The sequence below is a fragment of the Antedon bifida genome, chromosome 1, assembly GCF_963402885.1.
Source record: "Antedon bifida chromosome 1, ecAntBifi1.1, whole genome shotgun sequence".
Taxonomy (NCBI): Eukaryota; Metazoa; Echinodermata; class Crinoidea; order Comatulida; family Antedonidae; genus Antedon; species Antedon bifida.
The window spans coordinates 4,283,848-4,297,308 of NC_136226.1; the positions used below are offsets into that span (position 1 = coordinate 4,283,848).

The 13,461-nt window shown below is 34.3% G+C and overlaps 1 protein-coding gene across 1 annotated transcript; it reads left to right on the forward strand.

The window, feature by feature from the left end:
* The first annotated feature begins 5,591 nt into the window (after positions 1 to 5,591).
* On the forward strand, positions 5,592 to 12,741 carry LOC144841454 (dorsal-ventral patterning tolloid-like protein 1). The gene is made up of 12 exons (XM_078697825.1): positions 5,592 to 5,625; positions 6,131 to 6,297; positions 6,689 to 6,929; positions 8,848 to 9,017; positions 9,143 to 9,386; positions 9,753 to 9,922; positions 10,206 to 10,452; positions 10,821 to 10,975; positions 11,368 to 11,605; positions 11,871 to 11,984; positions 12,285 to 12,373; positions 12,646 to 12,741. Exons 1-12 carry the CDS (start codon positions 5,592 to 5,594, stop codon positions 12,739 to 12,741), a joined length of 1,965 nt encoding a protein of 654 aa, XP_078553951.1.
* The last annotated feature ends 720 nt before the right edge of the window (positions 12,742 to 13,461 follow it).

Here is a 13,461-nt window from a genome sequence, read left to right on the forward strand (position 1 = left end):
TTCGGGATGTTCTTAAAGCATAGAGCATACGCGAAAATAAAACAACTATAATAACATTTAACAGCATAGTTATTGTAAATTGCAGTGTCCACAAAATTGTACACAGTTTAATGTAGCTTGCCTTAAAACAACATACAGTTGCACGATTTGAGATACCTCTATACATATCAGGCCAAGGAAGAATGACAGATACTCGTTCGTAAATAACAAATAATATAGTATGTACTGACAAACTAAATATCCACATAATTGTGCATATTTTTAATATCCAAATCCACTTGTTTGAAACTGATATGGTCTACAAACTGCCATATAACGTTCAATGGAAAGCCAAACAATCGTTAAAAAAGCTACAACTACAGCACTATTAGGAAAGTAATCTAACAGTCCACATACCCAACCGTCCCTTCTTACTTCAATATTATATGGTATCGCAATAAACTCGAGTTTCCATACTGGCATGGGTGCCATAATTAAATGCAACGTATCAGCTATTGCTAAATTAGCTAGATACAGATACACTGATTTACGTAATTTACTCACTATAACGATAAATGTCATGATATTGCCGACAATTCCTAAAGCGACAACAACAGGAATGATATTGTAACGTAAAATCGTCTCCCAGTCACTAGGAAGGAACATATCTATGTAATCGTCGTATTGACTCGTGTTAGACGTTGAATTTCCATATCTCGCTGCGTCACTGGATGTATTGTCGATTGATAATGCCATTTTTGTTCATAAAATCTCTATTTTCCTACCAGTTGAACTGTGCTTCAAAATTAAATGTAACTAAGTAGGCCTACGACGAAGGCCAATGTTTGTAGGTTCGGTTGGTTGGTTATTTTATTCGTGAAGAAAGTCATACGACAGTTTCACTTCTTAACTGGCGGTTGTCGCAATACTATTGCGTGTAAACGATGTGTTTAAAACTAATATACTGTATGTACGGTACCACAATAATCTGGTAAATAATTTATCAAATACATTTGTTTTAATGCACTGCCATTTCATCTGGTAAACTATTTATTTGACGGAAGAAGATTCGAGGAAGTGTTATAATCTAAAACACACATGAAGTGGAGATGAATACATTTTTAATTCAACGAATTGATTCTGTAGTACCAATTTCTTAATAAAGTGCAGATTTCGATGTTTTAGTTGGCATATAAAAGTACATTTTTGAGCACATTTTATTTTTACTCGGGGTACCCGAGTCTAGGACTTACTCATTTTCTCCATCTGCGATTTTTAAAGTACTACTCCTCCCTTATTCGTTGTAGTATTGAGCTGGGATTTCGCATGAATATACTAAAGGCACATGTCCTCAAAGCTATAGAGCCGGATTTTTTATTTTCAAACCGGATGCAGCCATATGACGTCTCGAAGATGGTACCATATAGCTGTATTTAGTAGGTTATTGATGTGTATGTGACGTCACATCCCGTCTTATGACGTCATTACAGCTTCATTTGCTGTACCCCGAGTATCGCACATTCGTGCTTATTTGTTAATTAATTTGTTTAATTAAGAAGCCACAATGTGTGACACACACCACAGCGTTATGTAGTTATATGCGGCTTCTTGGCGTAGTGGTTATCACGTTTGCTCAACACGCAGAAGGTACCTGGTTCGAGCCCGGGCCAAACCTTTTTTTTTAAACTTTATGGTGAAAAGTACTGTATACGCAATATGATAATTTTACACAGTATATCTTATTTTTATTATTTTTTTAAATACTTATTTTGTGTACTCGGTAATTATCACTTTTACACATGTTTATTTTGCTTTGTGCTTATTACCATATTTATTTGTAATTTAAATGGATTAAAAAACTTTCTGTAACCCACATTTTTAGTGTAAGAGGTTTCGTAGTGTAGTGGTTGTCAAGTCTGCTTAACACGCAGAAGGTCCCGGTTCGAGCCCTGACGAAACCTATTTTTCTTTAACTTTATGGTGAAATATACTATATACGTAATATGATATAGAGTATATCTCGTTTTATTACTCGGGGTACCTGAGTCTAGGACTCTCTCATATTTTCCTCTTCTTCTTCCATCCGGACACTATTGAGCAAAAAGTGCGATTTATAAAGTACTACTCCTCCCTTATTCGTTGTAGTATTGAGCTCGGATTTAGCATGAAAATACTAGAGGGACATGTCCTCAAGGCTATAGAGCCGGATTTTTAAATTTCATACCGGATGCAGCCATATCACGTCTCGAAGATGGTACTGTATTGCCGTATTTGGTAGCGCGGTTATTGATGTGTATGTGACGTCTTATGACGTCATTACAGCTTCTTTCGCTGTACCCCGAGTATTGCACATTCGTGCTTGTTTTGCTTTTTTCTGTTCAATTAGATAAGAGTATTATATCTTTCAAATTTGAGTGTATGAATACAACCTTTCAAGAAAAATATGTTTCCTAGCTGGCATCCAAGTATAGTCATTTTACTTGTTTTTTTTTTATAGAAATTACAATTAGGCCTAAAATATAATAGTTCAATATAAAGTAGATTCTGTAAATGTCAATGTCAATAAATTTCGAATCTATTTAAATTTCGGTCAATTCCCATTTGATATAACATTATTTAAATATCGGTAAATTTCAATGTCAATAAATGTTGATTTCGGTATTTTCAAATGTTCTCACTGTATCTATATTTCCCCAGTATCATAATGTTATACGGAATTTTCCTGAGACACTGTGAAAATAATTTGGTATGCGGAGATACAGTATTGAGAATCGGGTAGAATGTGATATCATTAATGTTAATTTAGTGGATTTCAGTTAAAGTATAAATTGCCATTTACTATCAATCGACAGTACACAATAAATCGTCAGCTACAATATTAAAAAGTAAATAATGGAATAAAGATAACGACTTGATAAAATAGCAATACCATTACAACGCAATAGCCAGGCCTACACTTCTTCAAACAAACCGTGAATTACTTTCGTCATGGATCACCATCTGTTTAAGGTTGTTTTCCTCTTTGGTAAGTCTATATTATTAATTTTATGCCGTATTGACCATCACTTATTCCATCTTCTATACGAAGGTTGGCCACCATGACTCTACCTCTAATACGATTTCTTCTCACTATCTTTGCCTTTACGTAAGAAGTTGTTAAGCTCCATTTTTCGATGTCATCAATCCATTTGATTCTCCCTCTCTCCCATTCTTCGCTGCTCTCGTTCCTTCAATAGATGTATTGTTACTTTCTAACAACCAATGTTGATAGAGCAATGCTATCCCATCTAAATAACAACTACACATGGTACAGTATGGTATATTTTATACACACAAACATAAGCAGATATGGAGTACGGTATAAAAGGAAACGGTACAGTACAGTTACGTCGCATGGCATCATCAGAGAGGCCTACACATAAACTGTGACAGTTATACGCAACAAAAAGGAAAGAACAACCTGGAAGATAGAATTTAAAGCTACACGTCAAAGTAAACAATTACTGTATCTCAGCCATAATCATTCAGCGTACATTGAGAAAAGACTGACATGGTATAGGGTGTGGGGCGAGATTTGTTTCTCCAAACAAGACTTAGTGTCGCCCGTTAGATGCACTTGTGTCAATACTCAATCTTCATCTTCTGTCAGTTCTATATTTTCTATTTCATTTATAATTAAATGGTATCTTTCAGATCCTTTACTTGATCATGCGGCCTACTTGTTGTTGAGTGTGTGATGAAAAAAAAATAGTGAATCTTCGATACATTCCATGGAACAAGAAGATAATTAAGATAATTGTAGATCTCTTCTGTCTTCCCATTGTATGTAAACTGTCTATTCAAAACTCAACTCATTCAAATACTTCTTTCGTATAAATAATTAAATAGCTCATTACACTTTATTGTACAGTTTTGCAGATTCATTATTCCGCAGCAGATTTTGCAGAATGCGGCGGGCCACACAATGTTACTGATCCGTTCGGAACTATAACATCTACGAATTTTGGAGATCCATCTTGGCCTTTTTATGACCCGAATTCTTCTTGTGTTTGGAACATATTTGCACCACTTGGATATGTAAGTAAAGCAATGCTTTCATGACATACAGGTGTTACGCGCAAACTTGAATTCGATGCGCTATCATGATATTCTTGCACAATGTTCTTATTTTCACATTAAATGATTGTCGTATCCAATCATTTCAAGTAATAGATTGAAACCAATCGTTCCAATGTTTAATGTGTTACTATGTACATCATCAGATAAATAAGTTCTTGGTTCTATAACAATACGCCGCATTTACACTTTGTTTAAAACATTTTTAAAATACACATTAAACTTTAAAATCTTCAGGCAAGTTATATAAATAATGTATAGGGCCTATAGGTTTAAAAATCGAACAACCGAAACGTTTTAAATTTTCCTGTTTTAAACTTAAATTTTTACTTTGATTTAGCTCATTGAAATAAAGTTCAGTTTTGTTGACTTCGGGAAAACATGTCGTCAAGATTACATCTACCTTTATAACAACAAAAGAGCAGTGGGAGCAGTAGCTGCAGAGGTTTGCGGACAGATTATACCACCACCATTCGTGTCAGACTACAATTACGCAACCATTCTATTTTCGTCAGATTTTAGTGATGAATCATTGGGATTCAAAGCAACCTATCGTCGCATTGTTAAAGCGCCAGGTAAGCATAAACCCTGTTTTCCACTTGGTGAAATAAACTTTCATGAGTTCTGATTTGTTGCGCTTTTTTTTATGAAATTATGAATACGCATGCGCATAGCTGTATATAGCTTTTTTTATACGTGGAATTCGCCTAGTAGAAAACTAAACACGTACCATAACTTATCCCAAGCTTGACGTGGGCCTATAAAACGTTTTGAAAATTGCAGTTATAGATACCATAGGTTGTAATTTTAGTTACATTTCACTTGTTTCCTCTGTTGAGTTTAAGACTAGATGCCATAAAATAAACTGTGGCAAAATATAATCTGAGCTTGCGATTATTGTTAGGGTACCGATAATGTATTTGATTAAATTGGCATTTCTTATTTTATAGATTCTTTGCCTTTACTGCAAGAAGAAATGAATGCAAAGAGAATGGAAGCTGACGAAATTTAATGTTAAAACCAATTTCTATATAATACATTTTTGCAGTTCAAAGCCATTACAATTGTATAGAATAAAACAATAGAATTGAACAAAAAATAAAATCTATTTTTATGTGGCGGGTTTTTTTTCTCAATAAAATAGGCTCTCAACTTGAAAATAGTAGATAATGTCCATATAAATCTAAACAACCAACACATTTTATATGAAAATACTAAAAATTTACATATTCTTACCTGGTTAAACATAGGATATACAACATTAGCACCATTCCAAATTAGGTTAGTAACTACCACCAATGTTTAAATTAAACTCAATGTCAACAGTTTTCGAGAGAAATATTAACAGATTAACACATGCTTCAGTAAAACTATCAATCAATAAACAATGAAATAAAGATAAAACGATGCTAACAAAACAGATGTAGGCATATCATTCATTATAAATAAATACCGCAGACTATTCTACTTCGACTCAACTGTGAATTACATTTGTCATGGACTTTCTGTTTAAGTTTGTTTTCCTATTAGGTAAGTCTATCATTTTAAATTATTTTAAGATTATACCGGTACTAAATTAGAGGAAGTTACTTGTCAATAACTAATTTTAATACAGTGCAATAATCTATTTACACTAAATAATAGCAACATATGCTGTAATGGTTAATACTCCCCTCTAAATATGTAGATATGGAAATATGGTATGTCTATTAAAGGCAATACAGGCGTACATATACAAGGAGACCTGGATTAAATACAATACAATTTCACTTTATGATATTAACAAGGAGACCTACAAAAGCAAACAAGTTGTCTCAAGTTTACGCAATATACATAAAAACAGAAGCAGTTATGCAATTTTGTGAACTCATTACAAAGAGTAGAAAACCAAGATCAACGACCATGGCATGCACACATACACTGATCCACCAGTGCCAACGCAGTGAATTAATTAACATAGTCAATTGTGTCTCTGGTTATAATAACTTAATTGGTATATAGAACCGTTTATACTTATTATACTTTATTTTTACAGCTTTATGTCTACAGAGTTGTTTTACAGAACCTATGTACTGTGGTGGTCCTCATAATGTCACTGATCCATTTGGAACAATTACTTCTACGAATTTTGGAGATCCATCTTGGCCTTTCTATGACCCGGAGTCTCGCTGTACTTGGAACATATATGCACCAGTTGGATATGCAAGTAGATCAATCTTAATACTTATTTTCGCGTGTTTTCTCTTTCCAATCACATGTTTTTTGTTTTCAATTACATGTTTGTTGTTTTCAATCACATGCTTGTTGTTTTCAATCACTTGTTTGTTGTTTTCAATCACATGTTTGTTGTTTTCAATCACATGTTTATTGTTTTCAATCACATTTTTGTTGTTTTTAAAAACTGTTTTATTTACTTACTATGTAAATTCTGGGACAAAATAGGCATATTATGTGATTTTACAAATAATTACTTAATGCTCGTTAAACAAAATTTAATAGGCCTAAGTCATTAAAATCACCATCAAAATGAAGAACATAAAAGCAAATGTTTAAGTAACAATTTTAAATTTAAATTTGTTCTTACTTCATTTAGGTCATTGAAATTAAGTTCAGTTTCGTTGACTTTGGCGAAACATGTGGACAGGATTCGATACTCATTTTTAACAACTATGAACCAGTAGGAGTAATAGTTCAGGAGATTTGTGGACAGAATATACCGTCACCACCGTTTGTGTCAGAACATAATTACGCTTCCATGATATTTATATCATTTACGACTGGTCCTCAAGCTTTAGGATTTAAAGCGACATACCGTCGCATTCCTAAAACGCCAGGTAGGCTTAAAACCTATGTTCCATTAGCAAATTGAACATTACTGAGTTCTGATTGGTTGAGTAATTCCTTCACGTCACAGGTGGTGGAAAAAAAACGCATGCGTCAATATTTTTTAATCGGGCGAACAAATTCGCCTAATGGAGAACATAATTATAACCTTAGTCCACTAGGCAAACAATTCGCAGGAATCAATAATAAAATACGCATGTGAATAAAATAACGCATTTGATTCACGTGGAACCGATTTTAAGATTTATTTATTTTCCTATTTATAAGTCAAATGTCTTTTCTTTTTCCTCTGTTGAATTTAAGACGAGATACCATTCCAATTTAAAGTATTAATATCCTGCAACATGATATACTGTTTCATTTTCGACAAAAAAGACTTTCTTTATTATTAATTATTTTTTATACTGGGTAGCCTCTTCAGTCTAAGACTGTTCTCCCAGAGGGCCCAGTGTATATATATAATGAGTGGCAGTGGTTGTGTGTGAACTAGTACACCGGGGTAACCCACTACTAGTCTCGAAAAATGTACTAGGTTCTTTAAAGTGCACAGGAGCCAGATGCGTACACTGGACCTACGATTTATAGTCTTTATCCTATAATGTCAACCTAAATATTCATTATCAAATTGGGGTTTTTTTTATTAGATGTATTAAATTAGTCACTAGAAGACATGTCGACGATGTATGTACATTGTTAATAAACAATATAATCCAATTCAATACAACGCCGGTGACGTCACGAAGTGACACTAACGTGACAATGGATACAAGATACTACGCAAGTGAAATTAATTTTGTGTTTTCATGAAGACACACTAATGCCTTAATATACTATCATTAACTAACAAGAAAACAATCAAACTACACCTTCTATAATAGCTGAATTGTCTAGCCTTACAGGCGTGTAAATAAAAAATGATAATCATAATTATTTAGTTGTACTTTCTTATTTTCCAAGTCAAATGTCACTTCTCTTACCCTTTTTTTCAATTTAAAAGTAGCATACATCATAATGGGTCATGTTCACATCATAGAAATAAACCAATACATCTTACTTCAAGACCCGCAAAGACGCTTCTTCTCTTTGAGGTTCTACGGTAGCTAAATAACAGCTACACTATGTCAGTTGTTGACGGAGGCTCGCTGTTAGCTGTAATATTGGGGTTATTTTCTATGAACATTACCTATTACTATATATTTGAAACCAAGTGAAAATGTTTCAATATTCTACATATTAATTTATTAACAAGAATACAATAATAGGCCTACTACACCTTTTATTAGCCGAATTATCTAGCCTTAGGTATGTTGGGCGTTTAAATAAAAAATGTAAATATAAACAGATAACACGTTTCGTCCTGCTTTATAAGACACTGACAAATGATTGGTCATCAATTAAAATAAATATGTGCAACAAGAAAAATTCAGTTTAGAAACTTGCGAAATTAACCACATTTATCGACCAAATGGTAACTAGTTAAGGGTATGAATAGGCCTAACTGATAAACACATGTCTCAGTTACAATATCAAACCGTAAACAATGAAATCAAGATAAAACGACGCTAACAAAACAGAATAAGCATAATTATCATTTATGAATAAATAACCGCACACTATTTTACTTCGACTACACTGTGAATTACATTGGTAATGGACAGCTGTCTTCTTAAGTTTGTTTTCCTACTAGGTAAGTATATTGAATTATTTAAAATACTAGTATGTAAATATGTTGGACTTAAAATGATAGAGGCATAGAGTTAAACAAAATATGAGTAGACAAAGATTATGAAAAACAAAACAGTATGTACATTGTAATTCCACTTATGCTGTAATAGAAGAGGCCAATACAGAACAAACCATATGTTATGGCTTTATCCCGTCCATTACGTATTACACTTTATTTTACAGTTGTAGGCCTACATAGATGTTACTCTACAGAATACGAGTATTGTGGTGGGCCATATAATCTTACTGAACCATTTGGAACAATAACATCTACGAATTTTGGAGATCCCTCCTGGCCGTTTTATAACCCGAATTCTCGCTGTGTTTGGAACATAATAGCACCAATTGGATATGTAAGTAGACAATGCTTTCTTGACAGACATGCATGTTATACGCAACACAAAATTCAATCAATTCAAAACTGCGCAATGACAACGTATTTTATATTAACTTTAAATCTGTTTTTTCTTTAATGTAGCTCATTGAAGTTAAGTTCAGTTTCGTTGACTTTGGGAAAACGTGTGGACAGGATTATATATACATTATTAACAACTATAAACCAGTAGGAGGACCAGCTCAGAAGATTTGTGGACAGACTATACCGTCACCGCCATTCGTGTCAGACTATAATTACGCTTCCATTCTATTTTTATCAGATTCCAATCAGAATCAAGCATTAGGATTTAAAGCAACATATCGTCACGTGATTGTTCAAGCGCGAGGTAGGCAATAAACTTGTTTTTCCACAAGATAAATTTATTCACGCAAACCAAACCATCCTGGTTGGTTGGGAATTTGTTTACATCACAAAAAGTAGATGGCATTATGCGCATGCACATAAACCATCGCTTTTATTTCACGTGGAATTAATTCACCACATAACAGTGGAAATAGACTCATCTCATATTATTAAGACGTTTACTGAATTAACACTACAAATACTGCAGTTCTATTTTCTTCCAATATAGCCTATTTTCTGTTTAAATGCTTGCATGGTATAGAAATAATAAATCTGCCAAAACACTTTCTAATCAATAAAATCATAAAATCTGAGGTTAGAAACTGAATATATTTCTTATTTTATCTAGCTCAAGGCCTACAAAACGTATATTCTTTGACACCGTCAGGATGTGGCGGACCACAGCATCTTACCGATTCATTTGGAACCGTATCAACTATGAATTTCGCTGACCCTTCCTGGCCGTTCTATGATCCTAATTCTATATGCACGTGGTTGCTAGAAGCGCCGATTGATTATGTAGGTAAAAAGATCCCGTGAGAAAACGACCAGTTACCTTTCTGTCATTTGGTCAAGACTCTAGAACTTAAATTATTGACAATTTTTGTTTATTGTTTATTTTAATTTGTAAAATGTCTTCTTCAAGACTCTACATATAATGTTTGTTTATGGTTTATCACGCACAGTATTAATTCAAATAATATGCAAAATACGCTCATATGCTGCGTTTAAGGAAAGGTTAGAGTTGGACTGCGCGTGGTTATCAAATTAAGAGTATTTGAATTCGTAAAATTTCTTCTAGTTCATCGAAGTGGAGTTCCAATTCCTAGAAGTCGGGGATTCTAAAACAGTAAAATGTGGATACGACGCTGTGTACATCTTTGACAGCAAAGAACCAATGGGAGCTCCGGATGAGTTTATTTGTGGAAAGACATTGCCGTCATCACCTTTCCTGTCCACTGGCAATCACGTGTTTATTGGATTTGTGTCAGACGATAGTGGTCATGAGTTAGGATTCCAAGCAACGTATCGTCACATTATTAAACCAGGTAGGTATGTAAACACATACAGGAGAACTGGTCTTTACCCGCAAGTCGAGAAGCTGTGAAATCGGAGTATCAAATACAGGAACTGAGGAGTTGGCATTCGCATGGGCATGGGTGGGGCTTGGCAAGAAATACTGATTGACAGGGAATAGGCCTATTGCATGTCAATGGGTGGTACTCCAATGATAAAAAGATGGTCTTACAGCTTCTTCAAAAAACGGATGATGACGATGAAATGAGTCATTTTCGATAAATGAAAAACTGAGCGGTTGTGGAACCAATCTTTATTTCGTTTTAAAAATATCATTAGATTATTATACACACGACAGCTCCTATACTAAAATGACAGATTTGATGATTACTGTTTACAGACCCAACGCCTCCAGCAACCGCGTCGTCAGGATGTGGTGATCTAAAATACCGCATGGACAATCATGGTACAATAACCTCAATGGACTTCGATGGATCAACGCACTATAAGCCGGATGCTGAATGTACATGGATTATTACAACAGATCCAGAAAAGGTATATGTGCCAATTCTATCAACATTCTCTTTTAAATAAACTCACTCTCGTATTTAATCATTAAAAAATAATATAGCATAATATTTTCTATTTGTTCTGCTTCTGGTAACATTTGTAACATCTATCGGAAGAGTAGAAAAGAGTAAAGCTTTAAAAACAAAAAATATGCTGAGAATATTCTTTTCTCAAAGATATAATGTGTACTGAAAAAAATACTTTGCCACTATACTAGCAGGAAGGCTAGATCCACAGGACTCCAAGGGTTAGGACCAGCAACGTCTAAATATGTTGAACAGTCACCACAATTGCTGTTTTAATGACAATTTTTCGAAATTAAATTTTGTAGAAATACTTTGGACCATCATCTAAATAATAACATTTTTCTTTTACAGCTCGTGACTCTGAGATTCATACACTTCGACTTAGAAGATAACGATTGCACTCGTGATGTCATCTTCGTCTATGACGGTTCTATCGAGGAAGAATCACCACCAATTATTGGTAAATTCTGCGGTTCCAATCTTCCGTATCCTCTCGTTTCGTCTTCTAATTCGATGACAGTGATGTTCCTCAGTAGTTCATCTGTTCAGAAAACTGGGTTCAAGATAGAATATAACGCCACCGAAAAAGGTATAGCCCCCTAAATATCAAACAGCATTACTGTCTAAAGATTTTGAATTTAAGAATGGAGAAGAAAGGAAGGGGGCAGTGAGAAGGAAGAGGGCAGTGAGAATGAAGAAGAAAGGAAGAGAGAAGGAGAAAGAAAAAGACATGGAGAAGGAAGGAAGAAGGAAAAGAAGTATTTTCCGACAATCGGCAGTAAACTCTGCACTAAAAAAGATCAACCACTATTTTTTTAGTATGTCACAAAATAAATAATGTTTTTTCTTCAAAGTCACTTGTCCTCAAGGAAGTTTCAAGTGTCTTGATGACTCTTGTATTGATGGTATACAGCTTTGTGATGGAAAATTTGACTGCAAGGACGAGAGTGACGAGTCTGGATGTCCAGGTAAAAGATTTATTCATTCATAAAAAAAACTAATACGGATTTCTCCAAAACATCCTCAACCTAAATGGTTTCTGTTTGGAATGGTGTACCGCAAACATTACTTCTAATATTGGATTAGGCACAGAACACGTTAAAAGGACGCAGAAGACTCCGGTATCCTTCAATGTGAAGCGGTGAGCTACGATGCAAAAGTAGCGCCATAAGGACATGTTATATCTCAGATGCCACCATTCATTTTGTTTTTATAAAGTAGTGGCACAATTTATTTTATAGAACAAATTTTCGTTTTTGTTTTTTAAGGAAATCGGTTGGACTGTGGGAAGCCAGTGGTAACCAAAGGGTTGATTGTTGGTGGCACCGCGGCAGAACCAGGCGCATGGCCTTGGCAGGTAAGTTACAATACATCTTACTACAAGTTTAAATCCAATATATTTTCAGTACTGTACCATCTAGTAACGACGTACGCATATATTACAAGTTATGAAAGTTAAACCATCCATGGTCAAACTAAAATTTGCAAAAAGTTGTAATAAATATATGAATTTATATAGAGCGAAACGATATCTCTGTTTCCACATGTTACACATTACATTACACACCCTTGCAAATAAATATTTTGTAAACAGTATATTGAAGCATTTACTTATACTTTATATATAAGGTACAAATCACGAAGGTATCCTCCGGTAGTCATAACTGTGGCGGGACGCTGATAAACAGACGGTGGATTATTTCGGCCGCTCATTGCTTTATATAGTAAGATATAGTCAACTTTGTTAAATAGGTTTAGAGAAATATTGTACGAATTATTGTACGAATTATTGCACTATCAAGCTAGTTTGACAAAAAAAGTGTGGTGTGTCCAAATATGGTAGTCATATGACGTCATCGTATCCATATATGGGCACATCACATTTTAATAGTGTAGACAAGGCTTTAAAAAAACAAACCGGTCGACGTTGGGGTTCAAATTGTAGGCTACTGAAGTCAGACATTAACGCACAGTAGTATGCCTACTTCTTTTCATACGCGCTTGCTTACACTTGCCAGGGGGCTCGCTGTGATAGCAAATGCTTTTTCATAACGTGTTGGACATTATTTACGTGTGTTTACTGGTTAGAGGATGCACTCACTAAACTACAAGAATAATACATACATTTTAAGTAGTGTCATAATGGTACGGTATAAGGCTCTGAGAGGATGGGGTTTATATTTTGGCAAAATTATCAAAAGGGTTATTTCACTAAAATCAAGAGAGCCGGAAATTACGTATAATTGAAGCATTTTAAAGGATATAATCTTAATATTAAACACTCAGTTTCATAGAAATAATTAATACACGTAGCTAACGTCGCATAAATATTTCATTTAGAAAATATGTTATATACATTGTTGCTCTAAAGCAAGTATTAAGTGACAAAGGGCAAGAGTTACATTAATTACATTTCAAAACCCATGTTATATCAATCTCTGCGTG

Bases quoted from the DNA above. Each gene is read 5' to 3' on its own strand.
- LOC144841454 (XM_078697825.1), top strand. From the start codon at position 5,592: ATGGACTTTCTGTTTAAGTTTGTTTTCCTATTAG. The intron at 5,626-6,130 runs GTAAGTCTATCA...TTATTTTTACAG, and splicing joins TAAGTTTGTTTTCCTATTAG to CTTTATGTCTACAGAGTTGT. The intron at 6,930-8,847 runs GTAGGCTTAAAA...TTTATTTTACAG, and splicing joins TCGCATTCCTAAAACGCCAG to TTGTAGGCCTACATAGATGT.